This window comes from Nipponia nippon, unplaced genomic scaffold (genome assembly GCF_047370975.1).
Source record: "Nipponia nippon isolate SJK-2023a ecotype South Korea unplaced genomic scaffold, ASM4737097v1 scaffold_4, whole genome shotgun sequence".
Classification (NCBI taxonomy): domain Eukaryota; kingdom Metazoa; phylum Chordata; class Aves; order Pelecaniformes; family Threskiornithidae; genus Nipponia; species Nipponia nippon.
Window position 1 is genome coordinate 31,447,327 of NW_028262358.1, and position 19,626 is coordinate 31,466,952.

Sequence of the window (19,626 nt, forward strand, 5' to 3'; positions counted from 1 at the left end):
CTGAAGTAGATCATCAAAAGATCAAGCAAAAGCTTTAAATAACTGCTGCAGTATTGTAACAGTATTTCACAGTTAAAAAACAACATTATTTCATTAAATACTCAAGTAAAATGCATATTTACTTTAAAAAGGGAAATGCCCGAAAGAAAAGGAAATACCAAAGAATATTGCAGTCTACTTGATAACACAAAAAAGCAAACCATCACTGCTCCCTAGGAAGCAGGGCAATAAAGTTATAAATATCTTATTATGCTTGATAGTAAATTTGTATGTTAAAATCTACTCCAGATAGTATTACCTTCTTTTGACCACTGTTCATATAGGTTTCTTGCAGGAACATAACTAATTGTAAACATAGCTCAGTATCAAGCAAAGAAGCAGAAATTGATAGCGAATCAGACAGGTGCAAAGAACAAAATACCAACATGGTTTACTACAAACCAGTTACATAAAAATTCCACAATTAATCTCCTCATAAATATGGAACAGTATAACCAAACAAGTATGAAATTTAGAATTTTGTTTTGAGTGGATATCTAAAAAAAAAAAATAGAATCTTAATATATGCAGCTTTAAAACACTGTATTCATTTTGAAATTCTGCCTGGTGCAACACATCAAAGTAATTTAAAAAACCAAGTTTGTTGAGTAAGAATAGGCTTGCAGCATAATTTGAAGCTCAAGCATGGGCCCTGATGAACAGCTGTAGGGAAAAAAAAGTTCTCAAAGGCAACGACCACCACAGATATGTTTTTCACTATTGTAACACACCATAGGAAAAGCAGCAGCCTCTTAAATAACTGGATTCTACATTATACAATAATTAAACACCCTTCACATAGGCAAATGTCCTCTATTTCTAAATCTACCTAATAATCACTTTCTTCTATTCAACATCTTTCCCATGATTATATGTATAAATGCTAAGAAAAATGCCTTAGCCACAATTTAGTTGGTTATGAGTAGATTTTAATATCTAATTAAGATGGGTCATTATTTCAAAGAGACACCACTGGAGATTAACCAAATGATAGAATATATGGCATCGACTCAATTGGCAGCAGCATTTCCTTTGGGTCTAGAACAAGGTAATATCCTATGCAAGAGTTAAAATGCTTTGATCCACTCTGTCATCGCAAAGAATGTCTTTTATTAATGCAACAGAGATGCTTGCCAGGGTTTTCTTATCACCAGAATCAATGCTGCTACAGGTGCTGTGTTTGAGATGTGACCTAACACTCAGGTTCTGTTTTTGTTCACTGTGGAGCCCTTTTTACAAGAAAGAAGGTAACAGCTATGCAGACTTGGCCACCTAACTTTTCATTACTATTTCTATTGAAGAGTTTCCTTCTCTCCTGTCATATTGCTGAGCTCATTTCAGGGGTACTCACATTTCTCTACTCCCTCTGCATCAGCAGCAGCCATATAACTCCTATAAATAGGACTTGATCCTGAAGGTCCTACTCATAGATGTAAATGTATGTAAGTGCCTGATGAGACTGGTACTGTCTAATAAGTTTGTAAAACACACAGACATTATGGAACTGTAACATATTATTATAAAACATTTACATACTCAAAGACTGCGAAACAATAGGATTTCCTTACTATGACATATTTCCCTCCTACACTTGCAAGCAAAGGAAATTAACATATCAGCATACTTCATACTTTTAATGTAACATCAGCTCTTTAATGCAGTTTATAAAACACAACAATACTAAGTAGTCAATCTCAGCAATAAGTTAGAACAAGTGCAAAAGAAGTTCCTTACTAAAATCATCTGACATATGGATTGACTTTTCAAATAAGACTTAATATGATTGCCATTTATAAATCAAAATCAATTGACATGATAGGCTATAAACCTGGAACTTGATCTTGCACTGGTGAAATAAAAGGGAAATTCCTTCTACTTTTGACTTGAGAATGTTAAAACCAAGTCTCTGAATAGGCAAGGCCTTGGAGATACTACTGTATTCAGTATGTTACCATTATTCTCTCTTAATCACAGCTCCAGTTACTAAAACCTAAGTAATGAGAATGGATGGATCTTCAGTTTGTACATTTTGTGTTGTCACACATCGGAAAGCACTGGTTTGTCAGGGAAGTGGAGTAACTACAGGAACCCCTAACTTTCTGTCAGACTAACAGCATGGTACAAGACAGTGCAGCAGCCACACGGCTCCTCCCCTTGACCCAGAAGCTTCCAGATGTTTCTGTTTTCAAAGTTAATAGCTATTGAGATGATTACCTTAAACATTTTAACATTTTAAAGGTTATACTAAAATTGTGGTTATTTTATTCTTAAAAATCTTCCACACAACACACCAGTTAAAGCATAAAACATTTGCACATTCTGTAATAAACCAAGTAGGCTATGGAAGAGAGGTGTTTACAGCCCCTTTCATGTGTCAATAAATGTACAATCACTATTCAAAAGCAAAGTTTCTGAACTAGTAGTTCTTATAAATGGTCATATTCATTTGAGATCTAGAACTGCTTTTTGTTTTACTTCAAATATTTAATCTAGTACCTCTTCCTCAACTTCCTGTTCCACTTTAAGTTTAAAGCCTGATTCAGCCACATTGAAACTGAAGGGAGTTTGGCAATTAATGTCCTGAACCTCATCCCCATTACTCTAACAACTGCCCTCCCCATTTTCCTCCTGTGTATATCCAACCTCTGCGTCCTTACATTTCTGTTTCTTCATGTGGGTATCACCTACATTTGCCTCTGCCTGCTATTTCCTCTGCATTGTCATTTCTCTCTTTAAAAAAAGCTTAACGAAAGTGAAACCATACAGAGGTTCGAATAATCTTGTGATGTGAGGATAGGAGAGGAGAGTAGACCAATGGTTTTCAATCCATTTTTGGACTCTTGGAGCCCTACAAAGTTTTCCTTTACAGGCAGTATCCAGCCACGAATTTATATCTACTGACAATATGGTGGGTTGGGGATTTCACTATTAATCAGCTGACATGGGCCTCTCAAAAACAGTCTGTGGAGTCCCACAGGCTCCTATATCGAAAGTTAAAGACCACTGAACTAGATCTTGAGTTATGGAAGGGACTTCTCTAATTCTGTGATGCACCCATATTACGTTAAGTAATTTTACACTGTTTACCTGTTCAGAGACATCATAAAGCACTAAATCACACGGAACTTTGTATTTCCACACTGATGCGTAAATTCAAAATTTTCTATTATAAATAAGCTAACAATGATTTATTTGTAACAAACAACAAAAATCTTTCCTAACAACCCACATGCATGAAATTTACATTTCAAAGAAATTTCAAGCAACTGCTAATAAATCTTGGTTAGAATGATGCTTTTAAGAAACTTATTTGTACAAAAAAAAACACCTTAAAAAATCATTCTTAACTAAGTGCAGAATCTTGATTATCTCAACTCCAGCTCCTAATAACCTCAAGCCATAAAAAAGCCTCAACATAAAGAATGAGGTTCATTTCTACGTTACAGAACAAGAAAAAAAAAATATTGCTAGCACTTACATACAGCTGAGCCTATCCCTTAAACAAGACATAGGACCATAGGACAACCTCTGTCAGGGACTGCACTTGTGTTGTAGACTACATGTTCAAAACAGTTACTATACAATTTGAATCACTGGGTTTGGGTGACGGGTGCAGTTGGGGGCAGTTTTTAGTTTTTTAAAGAATAAACTCTTGGAAAACATTCAGGATTTACCAAAGCAAATTCAAGATCATCTCTGTAAGATCACTGGCCAAAAACTTTAGACATTTATTATAAATACCACTGAAAAGAGTCAGCTAGAAAACATCACTTTATATTATTTTAATCTATTATTTTAAAGGCAGGCAGCATAAGCATTCGGTGGGCAGAGAGCAAAACCCTTACCTGCCTCTCAACAAGCTGATACCTTCACCACCAGACTATAGCTGTGTTTTCTCTCTACCTTTTTTTGTATTCCCTTCTCTCAGATTCAATAGGAGAAATGTAAGATAGCTCCCATCTCAGCCTTCCTAGAAGACTTGTTCAAGAGAAAGCAAGGTCTAGCATGAAATGATAGCAGCAGATGCATAACTGCTCAGCCCGACTCACACAACTTGCAAGCCTAAATTCCAAGCCAGACAACACTAACAACAAAAAGTTATAGCTTCTTAGACCCCCAAGTAAATCTGTATTCTGTCGCAGCACCTTACAGGGAGGGAATGGTTCCTTTCAAACTACCCCTAGAATTCACACCTCCTTCTTGAAAAAGCATTGTAACTACCAGAAAAGTACCTCCCAAACTCTCCATGAAACCACAATAAAGCAGCCTAAAGAAGCACAATAAACAAAGTTTTCAGCAGAACTAAATTTTAAACAACAGTGTTTTGTGGTGGTTCTGGAGATCTATTGGCTTATGCTATCATTCAAAATTATATGCAAAGCAGTAGTTTGTACAAAAGTCGTGATTTAGACACCTTAAGCTAAAATAATTTCAGGCTCGGAACTCCAGTATCAAATGAATACCTGAATCAGGGATGCCATTAGATGCCCAACTCTAAAAAGAATAAAGCAATTTCTGATACGTCTCATCTTAAATATTCTTTTAACAGCCACCTTGGGAGTCTCCCCTCTCTGCATAATGCCTAAAGTAAACTCTACTTTTAGCATTTCACTTTCCCCATGTATTATTCACAAAGTTTACACACCAGAGTCCCTTTGTACAGGTGGATCCCAAGCTTTATTACTATTTGAAAACCATCATGAACCCTTCTGGAATTAAAAATAAAAGGAGTAGCTTGGCCTAATTTCAAACACTTGGCCCTACAGCCACTTGATGTACTGATCTTGAGGGAGGTCAGATAAAGTAGAAGTTAATTTGTTTCTTATTTAGCATATTGACAGCTACAGGTAAGGTCACACAAATTTATCTTCAAGCTTTTAATTTATAAGCAAGTGATGAACAACAGGAAAAAGTGTTTATAACTATCTCACTGCTGAAAAACAGCACTATCAAGTGGCAGCGATGAAAGTGTTTTAACAAGATTATTATTGCCAACAATATGACAAATTAAGTCTCCCGAACGACAAAATGGTAGTAAGACAAAAAATAATCTAGCTAGTATGTCAGCTCCAGATATATTGGAAATGCTTAAATACACACGAAGCTAGTAAAATTCAGTCCTGAAAAGACATCTTATCTCTGAGGGGCTGGGTATTCTTTTTGGATGAGGAACACACTTACCCAGATTTCAAGTCTGTAATCCGTAAACAATTAGTAGCATCCAGTCCTACTTTTCCATTTCTGACCACACTGGAAATGAAGGGTGAGAGCGCTGGAGAAATTCTGTTCAAGGCAACTTCAGGTGACATTTTAGTATGTTCCTCTTACGTTTTGTCTTGAGCTGCACAGGGATGGTAAGGGGAAAAAAAAAAATAAAAAAATATTCTACTTATTTGATGTAAGTTCACATGGACTCTGCAAACATCAAAGGAAAAAAGCTAAACATGCAAACAATCAGGAATGTAGAGTAACTGAAGTGTGCACAGGTTTATAAAGAAAAAATAAACACAGGTAATTTTTTTCCTCCTACCTCTGCAATATTCAATGAAGCCCATTTATTCAACGTCAACATAAAAACAGACTTACGTCCTAGGCTCCTTTAATTAAAATCCTATCCCTACGAGAAAGAGAAATAAAATTGAAGGCCAGTCTGACACTTTACAGCCTAGCCCTTCTTGTGAGCATTTCCATTAGGAGTCTATAATTGATAAGCCACATTTGTTCTGCTTCCGCTGAAATCAATGGGGCTTACATTACTGATTGCAATGGGACCAAGGGTTTGATTATCTCTCTGTATTCTCATCTGTAATTTCTAATACCACTAGCATAACCATAATCAGTATTATTTTTACATTACTTCATTAGGTAGCTATTTACAGCATTTCACAATGCCTTTTAAAGGCTAACGCTGCTTTTCTTTCAGCAGTATCACCATATTCTTTGAAAGGCATCTTCATTGAAAAAACAGATCAGGAAGCTGATGTACATCCATTTTAAGCCCAGCTTTTTCAGGAGTGTTTGCAATTGTGTGACCTTACGCTAAATCAGTTAGGCCACTAAGTTAGCACACTTTAAGAACCTGATGCTTTTTAGCTGAAATGCAGAAACTGAGCATGCACACATTTTAATTCGTTGCACCACAAAAAGGCTAGAGAATGTGGATAACAACAGACTGTGTTAGGAGAAATAGGAGAGAAAGGTAAGTAACCTATTAAAAAGCTAACTCAACATATTCAATCAGATTCTTAGGCACAGTTCCATCTGAAAATTAACTGAACTACACAGTTTTAGAAAACAAAGCCATAAATGACTCAAGGTAACATAAACATGCCACTGACAAGTGGGGCAGAAGAGCTCATACTTAAGGTCTGACCATTAGAAGATATTTTTAAAAACATCCATTTAATTGATAAACACCAATACATACTGTATTTACCTCCTTACAAAATGCTGCATATGGACTGCTGTATTAATAAGTGTTCTATAAAGAGAGTGTGAACAACTCAAGGCAATAGTTGCAATTTTCTGTTGTTACTAACATGCTTGTTTACAAGCACTACTTATTAACTAATGGATATTCTACAAACTGATAATTCCCTGTAACTGATAGCAACATCAAAGTTAACACATTTTGTTCTCGTGAAAGTCATTCACACTGAAATAGTATGAAGCAGTGTTCAAGAAAGAGTATTTATCCTAGCTATTCAGAATGTATCTGAATAAAGCAAAGGCCAGGCACTTTAAGGCAAACAAAAGACTAATAAAGTAAGACTTCCTAAAAACAGTAATTATCTTTAATACACTGGTTCTTACATTTTATGGCAGCAAAGAAGCTGAAGACTAAATATCTGTGTCCTAACATATAATGTGTTCTCTACATGTATGATTTGCCGTAATTGACAATGGGCAACAACTTAAGTTTGCTTAGCAAACACCTACAGCAATTTAAGATGCTACCTCCTGGTTGTTACTTTTCTACCAAAAATTACTGCCTTTATCCTTCCCCAGAGGAACCAAGAGAACACAAGCCCATACTTGACCTACTTCAACGCAAAGTCCAATGGCTTAGATTGAACAGCTAATAAAAATGAGTTTAAAATGATACTTTGCACAAGAGTGGCTACAACAGGGCACAAACTTCAGTCTGCCAGCTCTGCTGTAGGGAGAGTAATTTCAAGCAGAGGGACAGCTGGACTGGTGAAGGCAAGAATTTCTTAAACTATGAAAAACAAGCTATCCTTCTAGCAATCTTAAAGACATACACAAAGATTTCAGAATTGGTTCTGATAATGACACATTTTAAGAGGACTGTGTTATGAGGGTAGAATTGTGAGACATACGAGATACACGTGGTGATCAAAGTTGAACAGATCCACCTTCCAAAAGGAATGGCAGGACGAGATTCCTTATCTTTTTGTTAATAAAATATGCAGATACTGTCAAAATGAGATGTAAATGACTGTTAGGCATTTTTCTGGTTTTATTGCATCATTTCTTTAAGATCCACAATACCTTCTACATAACAGGCCAGACACACAATACTTAAAAGGTCACTATCAATTAAACTCCCCGATTTATTTTGTAAACAGAGATCTTTACAAACTATAACACAATTAGTACGGTTTTCATAGGTTTCAGTTGTCATATACATATTTTTTCCCCAGCTTAATTTTCCCACAGTACTGCAAACAGAACACAAACAAACTCAAGGGAATTAACAAAAACAAAATTCACTAGACTGTTTCCCTCCCAAAACAAAACACTGGGAAGAAGTAAACAAAGCAATAGTTGAACGCTTTTAGATTCAGCAGCCTATCATTACGACTTCAGGCAAATGTAACATATGCTTCACAGTAACCATAAAATCCCGGGCACTGCTTTGGGCACCAGAGCGTCCGGGTGCGAGATACTCTGCTCCTCCACCACCGGTAATAACATTATGGGCATTAAGGGAAGCTGTAAGGCGGCAAAGGTGAATGTTGTGACAGAGGCCTTCAAGGGAGCCCCTCCTGCCTAACCCCCCCGGCTCGGCAACCCGGTTTTGTGGTTTTCACTTTGAGGGCGGCCGTGACAGGTGCCTGGGTGTGGGGAGAAGAGGGGACCCACGTCCACCTCCTGCCCCCGCGCCCGACAGCCCGGAATGCGACCGGCGATGCGGAGCCCCGGGTAACCCCCCAAGCTGCCTCAGCCTCGCCACGGGAGGACGCACACCGGCCCGGCCCCCGCCCAGCCTCGCTCGCTCCCCCGCCGGGCCGCGGCCGCCGCCTCACCGCCCCCCGCCTCAGCGAGGCTCCCCAGGCCACGTGCCGCCGCCAGGAGCCGGGGCCGCCCCGCGCCAAGGCGGTGAGCCCGCCGTCCGAGGCGCTGCCTGCCGCCCCGCCCCGCCACGGCGGCGGGGCCCGGGAGCGGGCCGGGCGACCGCCGGGCGGTGCTTAGGCCAGTCGTCGCCCTGGGCCGCACCGGCCCCCGCGCCGCCTCCTGGCCGGTTTCTCCCGAGCCGGGCCTGGAGCCTCCGGCGCCGGGTCCCCTCGCCCCGAGCGCCCCGGGGCTGGCGGAGGGAGCGGCGGCCAGGGCAGAAGCCAGCCTGCCGCCCGCCGCGCCGCTCCCCCGGGCTCGGCAGGGGCGCTGCTCCTTCCTTCCCTCCCGCCCGCCCAGCCCCGTCGCGGGCCCCGCCATACCTACGGCGGCCGGAACGCAGCCGCTTAGCAACGGCCGCGGCCACGCGCCCGTCCCGTCCACCCGCGCCAGGCGTGCGCGCCCCCGCGCCCCCCCCGTCGCGCGGCGTGCGCGCCTCCGCCCCCCGCCGCCGCCACCGCCGCCGCTGCTCCCCGGGCCGGAGGGGTCTTCAGCGGCCTCGATATTGGCGGCCGCCGCAGTGCCTGGGCCGGCCGTCTCACCGCGCAGGCGTGGGGCTGCGGGTTCGTCGCGGCCGGCGCGGGGCGGGGGAGAGGGGGAGGAGGGGAGGGGGCGGCCTTGCCAGCAGGCGTTCGCCAGGGGCACCCCTCCCGGCCGAAGGCCCCTGCGGGCCGGTCGCCGCCGCCACCGCCTCCTCCTCCCCCGCCCGTCGCCCGTGGCAACAGGCGAAGCCGCCGCCGCGGCGGGGCCTGGCGCGAAGGCCGGGTCCAGGGTCCAAGGCCCGGGCAGCGCCTTGGCCGGGCTGGGGGGGCCTGGGGCTGCCCCGTCCCCTGTCGCCATGGCCGCTGAGGTGGTGGTTGTGGGATCCTGTATGACCGACCTGGTCAGGTTAGTACCGGGGGGCTCCCGCAGGCCGGCTGGCGGCCGGCTTCCCGCCCTCACTGGACGGAGGGGCCCCGAGGTCGAGGGAGCACAGGGCGTCAGGGTGCCCGGGACCGAGCAGCGGCTGCCTGCGCCCGCCTCCCGAGGGCAGGCCGGGCCGGGTGCACCCCACCCCTCCTGCCCGGGGCCGAGGAAAGCGGGGCTCGCGTCTCTCTCTCCGGGCCGGGACAGGAGAGAAGTGGGGTCGGCGCCAGCTGCGGCGGCGCGGAGCTCTCGGCCCTGGGGGCAGAGGGAACCGAGGCGAGGAGGTGGCTGCGGCCGGGCCAGGGGGCAGGAGCAGAGCCGCCGGTGGGGGCGGCTGGGCCCGGTGATGTCAGCCCTGCAAATAATACTTTGAAAGAAGACTGTGGGAACGGGGAGAAGTCCGAACGTGTTGTCTGCTGGAGCTTTGATCAGCTGTCTGTAACGTTAGGGAGAGGAGAGGCTTGGGTTTGTGTTTACAGCTGTGCTAGATGGCTCAGTGTTAGCCTTGCCAGAAAAGCAGCATTTCCTAGTAACCCGCATGGGAAATCGTGAACTCTGATACTCTTTATCAGCAGAGGAGTTTGAAACGATTTTAGGAAGGTAAATAAAGCTGGTCAACCGTAACACGTTTTCAGTTCAAAGCACTTGTCTCCCCTAGAAAAGCGAGAAAGAAAGCTTAATATTGTGAAGCAACTGAAGTTAGGTCCGTGAAAAAGTAGGTTATAAGTTGATTATTTGCAGACAACATTTTAGGTGACACTTTGAAAGAAGAGACAGAGAAGGCCTCCCAAGCTATTCCTATCCAAACAGATCGAGAAGTGGAAATAGGAAGCCCTCAAAAATTCAGCACCTCTGTGCCCCAAAGCTGGTTTTTAAATTATGAAATCCTTCTTTAAAAGAACGTGTTAATTCTGTTTTATTCAGTTTCTGGGCATTTTGCTTTTAGAATTAGGTATTTGGGTCTCATTATCTTTTTTTTTTTTTGTACATAGGTAAGGTTTGGAAACTTGTTTTAAAAATTAAAGTACAGAAGTTCATGAAAGCTCTTGGTTCTAGCAGCCTGGGTTTTACAGTGAATACTAAATATCTGAAGAATTCAAGCAAAATTGCAAGAGTTGGCAACGATGCAAATACTAACCTAAATTGGCTGACCTTGTCAGCCCCAGTAAACTTGCAAATCAGTCTTTGATTTGCACTATTTTAAACACATCTGTTTTTAAACTATATATGCAGACTTGGTTAAAATGGGATTTAAAAGTATATGTATCTGGACTGCATCAGCTTGTCCTGCTGGGAATTCTGCAGTAAAAAACACAACTCCTCAATCTGAATCAGCAGACAATTATATCAAAGCCCATGGGTCAAGAAAGTGCAGAATACATGATTAGAAGAATATGCTGAGGAGTAAGTACAGTTTAGGCATAGACATGTGTTGCAGGAACGATGAAAACGCTTAAATAATCATAGAACCTGTGTCAGAAAGATTTAATGCTTTATGTAATCTGCAGAACACACTGGCAACTTTCCAAGAAGAATAGCTGTCTTGTAAGTCAGAGTAAGATCTTGTAGAACTGATCTTGACGTTGTGTGTGAATGAGCTATCAGATGCTTGTGACGTTATATTGAAATATAAAACATGGTGCTCTAACCTCAAGATGTTCCTTTTCCTGTCTCTCTAAAATGTGGGAAAAAAAATCAACAAAAAATTGTCTACCGGTTTAAGCACTGCTGACAGCCACAGCTTTGGGCTTTTTCTTCACACTTAAACAAATCAACAAACAAAAAAGAAAACTCCGATTTTTTTGGCTGCAAGTTTAGTACAATAGAAGTACAGTCATTTATTTGAAGCCATTTTAACTGGCCGTATTGTAACCAGAGATTAAACCATGGGTTGTAGCCATAGGTGCTGTTACACTGAGATTAAGCGGTTGAAGAAAAGCCATTTCACTTTTCAGTCAGCTGAGAGAGTTTCTTAAATTGTACAAATGCTAACACAAGAATGTATCTGACTCACCATTATTAGCCTCTACTTTAAGGAGCAGTGAAGGGCTTTTTATTAGTGATAAGGTAATTTGCTTCCACTGAAAAAGAAAGGACAGCCTGATTCTTTCTGTTACTGGCACAGGACTTCAGGCACTTAATAAAATAAGACAAAGAGTGGGTTTAAATTTAGCTGGCAAGAGTTTAATCTGACTGAAATCTCCATGTAGTACCCATGTAGACATAGTTTAAATATATCCTGTGTTACAAAAATCCTGGTAAAATTACTGGAAAGTACTAAACTGTAGGCTGGGATGCACCTAGGTGGAGAGCAAAGCTATGAAATTGGGAACAATAAGCAAGCTTTATTAAATGTGGTAAAAACTGCCAGGTTAGGATTAGGGTTGATGGCAGGAGGGTATCTCTTGACTGTCTTTATGTCTGGGATTTAGAGGGGGCTGTATATTCTAGGTTTAAAGCTAGGGTTCATTTCAGCAGGGATGAAAGAGCATCAGATTCTTGCAAGTTTGTCATTTATGCTGATGTTACAGTTTGTAAAAGACATGGACAGCAGTGATCATGTTAAATGCCTATCACCCATCTGGAGGAGACTAAATAAACTAAATTAGGAGTGGGAGTCACGCAAAGGAGGTCAGACACATTTTTGGACACATTGTGTTTGATAGGCATATTCACCACGCAACACTAAAGCCTATCTTTCCTAGAAGATCATAATATTTATTGAGGCTCTTGCCAGAGCTAGGCAATGCTATGTTGTAACTCAAACTGATAAAATACCATGTTGGCCCTTTAGAATACAATCTTGGCCCTCTGTCTGGAAAGGTAGAAGCTCAGAGTGGCAGACATTAAATGGTAAACATTCCCAGGTTTATAGAAGCAAGGTACCGAGAATCAGAAAGATAAGCGTCAAGCTACCATTGGACATATGGTAGCCAGATTCACCACTAAAAAAAGGTTAGCACATAATGTTTTTACTCAATACAGTAAACTAATGATTTAAAGAAGCGTAACCTCTGTGTGAAATGGAAATGTACAATTTGAAATTTGCTGTGTCTTATGTAATGACTGAGAAGGAAAAGGACGGGGACCTTCTGTTGAAGACGGTGTTCAGATGTAATTTTGGGAAATAATCAAATTCAGAAGAAAGGGTAGTGTGCCTTAAAATTCTTTTAAAGGGAAGGGGCCCAGTGGTTTTCTTTTAAAACACTGTTCTCATTGGAAATTCTTTTCTCATTGTCCTGTAGCGCTGCAGTGGCAGAATGTGGGTTTTCTAAAGTGAATTTAGTATAATCAAAACAACCTCACGTACATACATGCAGTAAACCACACTCTTTTGGCTTAATAGAACGAGGAACAAAACATATTTGTGGTCACAATCACAATCAACACTTCATTGGCAATAGCAGGCAATAGTAGTAGAAAACAAAACCAGTATTATTCTATATGATCTAGATATCAAACCAGACGGGTACCATCCATAGTATTATTTAAATAGTTTCTGTTCTGACTCATATTTGCAGACTGGTCGTGGCATTGGCATTTTAATTCATATTAAATCAGGACAAGACTAAACATATAAACCAATGAGAGTCAGACACACTAAAACAATTAGAATAAACAGGAGAAACTTTGGCATGGCAATTGAAAACAGCAGAAGCAAAGAACAAAATGTAGGATGGGAAAACAGTCTTTGGATAGTCACAACAGCAACAGTTTTTCACTTTAACTCAAGAGAATGAGACCACAGTCCAAATACTGGAAAACTGTGTTTGTTAGGATGTTCAAAATTTGAAGTCTTAGTTTTCTGTGGACCTCTTTCCTTCCCTCAGGTTGCTTCATTCCCTGTAGGGGGTAGAACTAAGAGTTCTGCTTCCAATCCCCTGTTGTAACAACCGTCGTTAATTATTATTACAAGTAGTAAACTGATTGACTGAAAGCATTGAGCAAGAGAAGAAAGCCATGGCAGAGAAAGCATTGAGCTACAAAGTAGTATGTTGCCAGACCGGAGTGGACAGTGGTGACAAATGCACATCTGGAATTAACATCTCAGAGTAGCCTGATGACGCATCAGATCACCTTCGCTAACCCAGTGCAATCTCTGCTTGTGCAAAATAGCAAAGGCATATCCATTAGTGAGATTCTACGTCTTCCTCTTAAGTCTCTAGTGGTGGTTGTTGTCAGCTGAAGTGCTGAAGTAAATGGCTCATTGGCTCATTGGAAATATCCATGATCTAAAGCTATGTCTGTACTTTCTTTTTTAAAGTGCAATATTTGGGACAATAATTTCAGGCTTTTTTTGTGGGAATATGGAAAGGAATTTTCTTATGTTTCTTTTGAGCAAGCAGAGAAAGTCACATATGACTTCATTTTATTCTTTGCTTTGTTTCCAGGTCTTTCACATGTGTTCTCATTTCCGCCATTTCTCATGCATGCACAGTCACCCAGTTTTAATGTTTTTTATTGCTTTAATGTTTTTTTCTGCTCTTCAGCTTCTCCTAGCAGCAAAGTGTTCTAGAATCCTTCAAATCCATTTCATTTATGTTTTTGTTTTTATCTGTAATGCTTCCCCTGCAGCAGCCACTCCTCATTCTAGTCAATCTGCCATTGCCAGCAGCATGGGAAAGCACAACTGTGAAGGAATACAAGCTTAGTCCAGTTGAGGAAATTAATCTTTTGGATCCAGCGAAAGGCATCAAGGCATGAGAGAATGTGTCATCTGTGAATTGTTTAGTTTATGTAATAGTGAAAAATCTGGGCTTGATTTCAGAGTCTGTACTATTCCCTTGTCGTCTTCTCTGACCTAGCAAAGTTTAGGTGTATAGTAAATGCAGGATGCGCAGGCTCAGTCTTTTGTTGTTCTGCCCTGATTTTAGAGGACCTAAATGTGGTTTAGAGAAACTCCCCTTTGCCTTCTCTTGCCTGGCAGGAAGAAAGCTGTATCTTGGGGGCCCACAAAGAAAAAGAGGATAACAATAAAGTCGATTAGATCCTCAGTAATGGAACTTAGTAAGAAAATCGTGTTCTGTTCATATACAGCTTTTGAATATCTGTAGTGGCCAGGCACTGCTCATCTGATGTGGGGCCTGATCCAAGCTCATTCATGTCAAAAGAAGCTTTTCAGTGCTGTAAACTGTCATTAAATTGTCGTCCCCCTGCAAAATCTGAGTGATCAGTTTATTTTAGGGTGAGACACAGTTTAATGTTTTAGTGTGTTCAAAGTATTTGGTGTTATACTCCAGACCTGAAAAGCTTCCAATGAAGTTCCTCTAACAAAAAATGACAAAATATTGAAGAGGGAAAAAGGAGGGAAAATGTCTAGTTGGGTGTTTCTTAAATTAACACTAAATAACTAGGGCAAGGCCACCAGTGACTTTTTTTAACCCATTACAAAAGCTGCATTTGCAACCAAGGTTATGAACTCCAAGCAAGAGACAGTGCGCCATTGATCCCAGCTGGCACCTTCTGAAAGAAACTGTTGTTTGTGCAACAGAGGATGCTGTGGGTCCTCTCTGAGAAGGACTGGTGGTGCTCGAACACCTGCTCAACACTTGTCTTTGGCTGTTATCCATGAAAACTTTTTTTCTCCCCCTCCTAAATGGAAATGTGGAAGTTTTAAAAGTCTTGGGAAATATGAATGTGAAACTGGTCACACAATGTCTTTTAACTTAAGCACATCAGAAGTGTTGCTTTCTGGATTCTATTTAATTGAAACCTCCCCGCCCTTTCATTTGCTGTCTTCATTTTGTGTCCTAAGCTACTGTGTACTGTAATTAGGCACTGTCTTTCCATCCAGAAGCAATTCCATTTCAGCAATAACTAATAATGACTCTTGTTTTTTAGACTTGTTTATCTAGTTCCATTTTAATAGTACCTATTTAGTAGTGCTTTTGAGCTAAAGAATAGCCCTTGTGGTACTACAGTCAGGCCTGTACTACATGAATGCTATAGACGAAGTAATTTCTTTGGCTTCCCATTAACCAAGAGGTAGCACTATTTGTCCTACTATGCATTTGGAAAACATTTTGGAGGTGGAGAAGGGAAGAGGGGTTAGTCCGCTTTATAAAGATAGGAAAAAGGTAAAGAGAAATTGGAGGAAGGTCTGAAAAAGGGCAAAAAAAATAGGAAAGGCCTGAGATTTTACTGCACAAAGTGTGAAGAGTCTATGGAGTTGGGGTTGAGACAAAAGGCACGGAAACTACAATCCTAACAGTGACAGCTCCCCGGCTATCCAGAGGCCCCCTGTTTTTCTGCTTCTCCCAGCTCTGGCTGCCTGCTTGCTTTCTGCAGGTTTCTCACATGGCTGCATGGCACGGTTCAAGGAAAAGCTCTGTTTTAGTCCTGCTGTCTTCTCCCAGCACCAGCGTTTTGGAAGATATGACACGCAGTAAGTCCTCTGTGACCTCTTGCTTGCCATGAATTAGTTCCCAGCTGTCTGCTTCTGTTCTACCAGCTGCAGTGTCTAGTCTGTTTAAGTTTGTAAATTGCTTTGAGATCCTTCAAGATGAAAGGTTCTACTTAAGTGAGATCATTATCACTTTCTACATTTCTCCACTCCCTGTTCTCGGCTCAAGCTTCTTGTCTCATCTCAACTTGGGGTCCCGCACAGTACTCAACATTCCCGGCTCATGGAAGCTCACAAAGCTTATACACAAATTTCAGCTTCCAATTCTTGAGTTGTTTGACGCCTCTCAGAGTACTTCAGAGCTGAAGGTTAAATATATGTATTTTCCTGAGCTGGTGCCAAAATACTTAGCACTTGCCACACTGAGATCGTACTTCTGCATTTGCGTCTGACTTCATGTTATTTTGTGTGCTTCAAGAGACTGTATAGTTCTCTTCCTCCCACTTCTGAAGTACTTACTCATTCTAGGACGCATTCCAGCTACAATGTTGTTCTGTGATCCTACACTATATTCTTATAGCCATACTTTGTTCGTGTTCTTGTGGTTAAACTGTAAGCCTGTCAGGGCAGGGATTTCACTCCTGTCTGGTGTAGTGAACTTACAGAGTGGAACCCTGACAGGAGTTCAGAGGGCTCGCTCTCTTCAAAGACTCATAGGCAGCAATATGGTGTTTGGACAGGAGAACCCCTTTTCTGTTCAGCTGCATGTCTAGCTGTAGCCCTCATCTTCCATATTTTAACTGACTAGTAGGAGAGTTTTTTCACGGTATAGTATCTGTGTGTGTTTATTCCCAATGTCATTCACATTCCAGTGAAATTTCCCTCTTTCCTATGAAAGTGAGGTCATCTTAAACCTGTGTTTATAATACTGCAGTCATTTCCATGGCAGTAGACTATGATATCATCAGTGGAGGATTATGCCTTTCCTATGTGTGTTAGCAATTAAAAATTATGGTTTGTGAGATAAAACTAGTGTTTACCAAGCTTTTAGGTTTAGTCCATATGAGGCAGGGAAACTATTGCTTAATTCTCTGGAGAGTTCACTTGGGTAATGGAGTAAATGAATCCAGAAACATTTTGGTCCTAGCAGGTGATAAGTTTTTGGGGGTATATTTTCCTAATGGGAGAAGAAAATCAGCTACTCCATCTTCTGTTCTCTCGCCTGGCAAAGAACACTTGTCTGAAACACCATGGTACTCATTGTTTTGTTATTCAGAGCTACTTAAATGCTTGACTTAAAGTATCACAGTTTTCTAGTCTCATTAGACTGGCATTTTTCCCCTTCGGAGGTCAGTAAGCTATTATACACTACCCACAGAAGTAAAGCAGTGTGCTTATCAGTCTTCATCTTTTTAACGGGTGCCCTATTTGCCAGCTATCAGTAGCTGAATTTCTTTGTTGAACCTTCCTAAGTATGTACATGCTTTTTCATGGGTTGGTGACAGCAGAGGCCAGTTTCAACACTGCAAATTCATTCATTTAAAATGTAGTGTCCAGTGTTAGAACAGTTGCTAATGCTGCAAGATGAAAATGGTGGATTCACAACATCATTTATTTCATCCCTTCAAATACTTAAGAATTTTTAAGCCAAGGAAGTAGACTTTTCTAAACAAGAGTGAAGAGAAAAGGAAAAGAGATTAGATAAAAGTTTATAGAGAAAGAACATCATCGGTCTAGGTACTGCAACATGAGATGAAATTTGTAGCCATTTTTTGGTAATGTAGTTTAATTACAGAAATACACTATACCTCTGCACATTTCAGCCTGTCTGTTTTCCCACATAACAGAACTGAACTCTCATAAAATATCTGTTTAAATAATCTGGGTCAGAACATTAGAAAAAAATCTCAAAATGGTGTTCCCTAATTACATACAAGACTTACACGTGTCCAGTTCCACAGAAAGTCTAGGATGTTAAAAGGTTCTCCCTGAAATGATTACCATGTTAGTAACTACAGTACAAAGAAATTCCTTTTCCCGCTGATGTTCATGGCAACAGAACCAGGCTGGAATGGAACAAACGATAGACAGGCAGAATTATCGTATGTAGGTTTTGGAGACTGAGATTACCAATGCCATAACAGACCTTGCCCGTATGTACCGAGCACATAGTCAGGTGGTCTTACAGCAGCCTCCTGAGTGTGCAGCTTTCCCATCATTCTGCATTCCTGCTGAGGCTTCAGCTGTCTCTGGAAAACCCAGAGTGACACCTCTGTTTGCAGAAAATGAAAAGTCAGGAAGTAATAACATTATGTTCAGGGAAGAGGCTGTTGGGATAAAAGCTTATTTACCAATTGCCCAATATCAGCATCAGGAGTAAGGGGGTTGTGTTCATTTATTTCTGCTACAGAAAAATGTTATTTTATCTCAGGAATGCACTATAGCATATTGGCCATGGCTTCATGTTATAACATCCCACTTTACAGACAGCACAACTATTGCCTTTTGCTTTCTGTAGGGTTCTTAGACATCTGTGCCGTTCCAAGTAAACAGCATGCAAAACACTGGGCATTGGCATTGTCAGTACTTCAGGGTATTCCTTGGGCTTCTGCTGTATCCCAATGATACAGATTGAATATTATGTTGTGTTATGAAGGTATCTGTAACTTCTTGCCCCAATGAATACTCTTTTACCATGTAAATCCCGCAATTTTTTATTGTTTTGGTTATTGTCCCTGTTATTATTGGAAATTCTTTTTGACTATTTAGAATAAAACATCTCTTGCCTTTTCAGTCTGGAGGTGTTTGCCATACAAGATTCACTACAGTCAAAGGGGATATTGCCTAAAGGAATTCCTTTGAAAATAGTTGTCACAATAGACAGTTGTTAGGCCCTATATTTTAACACCCAACACTGAGAATATTGTATTTTCTCCCCCTTTATGAGCCACAGAATGATATGATTAATAGTTCTGTTCTGTCTTGTTAATGAATTGCTTGTTGGCTGCACTGTTAATGGAAATAACCATTTTCCTAGATGCATTTCTAGACATAAATATCTTTGGGTGAATTTTAGTACTCCTGACAGTAAAGAGCTGCTGGCACAAATCAAAAGCTGCAATAAAAATTGTACAGAGTTGATGGTAACAAATTTGTGTAAAAACACTCTGGGCAGGCATATATATGATGTTGCCTCTAGGAGCTGTCTGAGCTGTTCTTTCCATAGGAGTTTACCAGTAAGGTTTTGTTTGCTTGTTTTATATGGCCCCAGTTGTTAGCCCCTATATCAAGCTGCAGTAAGTTATTTGATGCTGACATCCCTGGTTCCTTTCAAGCCTAGTATCATGTACTTTGAGCCTGAAGAAAATACAAAATGATTTTTCACGAGTATGTTGCCTAAGTAAGTACAGCATTATAGAACATGTTGATCTTTGTGACAACTAATTATAAAATAAGAAGGTGGTAATGTTCCCAAATATATCAGTTGTGTGCTCTCTTCTGGATTTTATTATTTCTTCTTTCCATTTCTGACTTTAGTCCATTTTTTCTCCTTTTTTCCTGTACTGGATCATCTCTGCATATCATCCCTGAACCATCTATGATTTCCCCTTATTTGCCTCCACCTCTTCTTGTTATCTTTCTACATCACATTCTTACAGTGTGCTTCTCTTTTGTATTCCCTTTTTCTTGCCTCTCGTCTTTCAAAAAATAACTTTTGCGTCCAAAGAATCATAACTCCTTTTTGCTAATTTATTCCATCCATCACTTGCTAGTCTTTCTACCCTCTCTCAGATCCCCCTTTATACAAACTGCATAAACCTTGATAGTATAAACAGCAGAAATAAAAAACCATGTTGGTCAGAGCTGAAAATAAAGGATGGGAAGGAATAGGAAAGGCAGATCAGGTTCAGTACTCATGTGGAAAGACAGGCGTTTTCCATGTTCTCAGCTGGAATGACAGTGAATATGCCTTCGTTCTTCTA

General features: G+C 41.2%; 2 protein-coding genes across 5 annotated transcripts in view; one reads left to right on the plus strand and one right to left on the minus strand.

Annotated features, from left to right (window-relative positions):
• BABAM2 (BRISC and BRCA1 A complex member 2) overlaps nucleotides 1-8,858 on the minus strand; it is a 176,062-nt gene extending 167,204 nt beyond the window's left edge. The window contains exons 1-3 of one of the 4 annotated variants that reach the window (XM_087774427.1): nucleotides 8,718-8,793; nucleotides 7,380-7,475; nucleotides 5,221-5,380 (exon numbers count right to left, since the gene is read on the minus strand). In XM_087774427.1, coding sequence (XP_087630553.1) covers nucleotides 5,221-5,348 — 128 coding nt within the window. In that variant the 5' untranslated portion in view covers nucleotides 5,349-5,380; nucleotides 7,380-7,475; nucleotides 8,718-8,793. Of the gene's footprint in view, nucleotides 1-5,220; nucleotides 5,381-5,569; nucleotides 5,660-7,379; nucleotides 7,476-8,309; nucleotides 8,651-8,717 lie in introns of those variants that run through there. The other 3 variants (XM_087774428.1, XM_087774426.1, XM_087774429.1) reach the window with 3 other exon arrangements.
• Nucleotides 8,859-9,053: 195 nt separating this feature from the next.
• The window catches only part of RBKS (ribokinase), a 69,980-nt gene continuing 59,407 nt past the window's right edge, over nucleotides 9,054-19,626 (plus strand). The window contains exon 1 of the mRNA XM_087774430.1: nucleotides 9,054-9,282. Within this exon, the coding sequence (XP_087630556.1) occupies nucleotides 9,233-9,282 (50 nt within the window). The 5' untranslated portion in view covers nucleotides 9,054-9,232. The remainder of the gene's footprint in view (nucleotides 9,283-19,626) is intronic.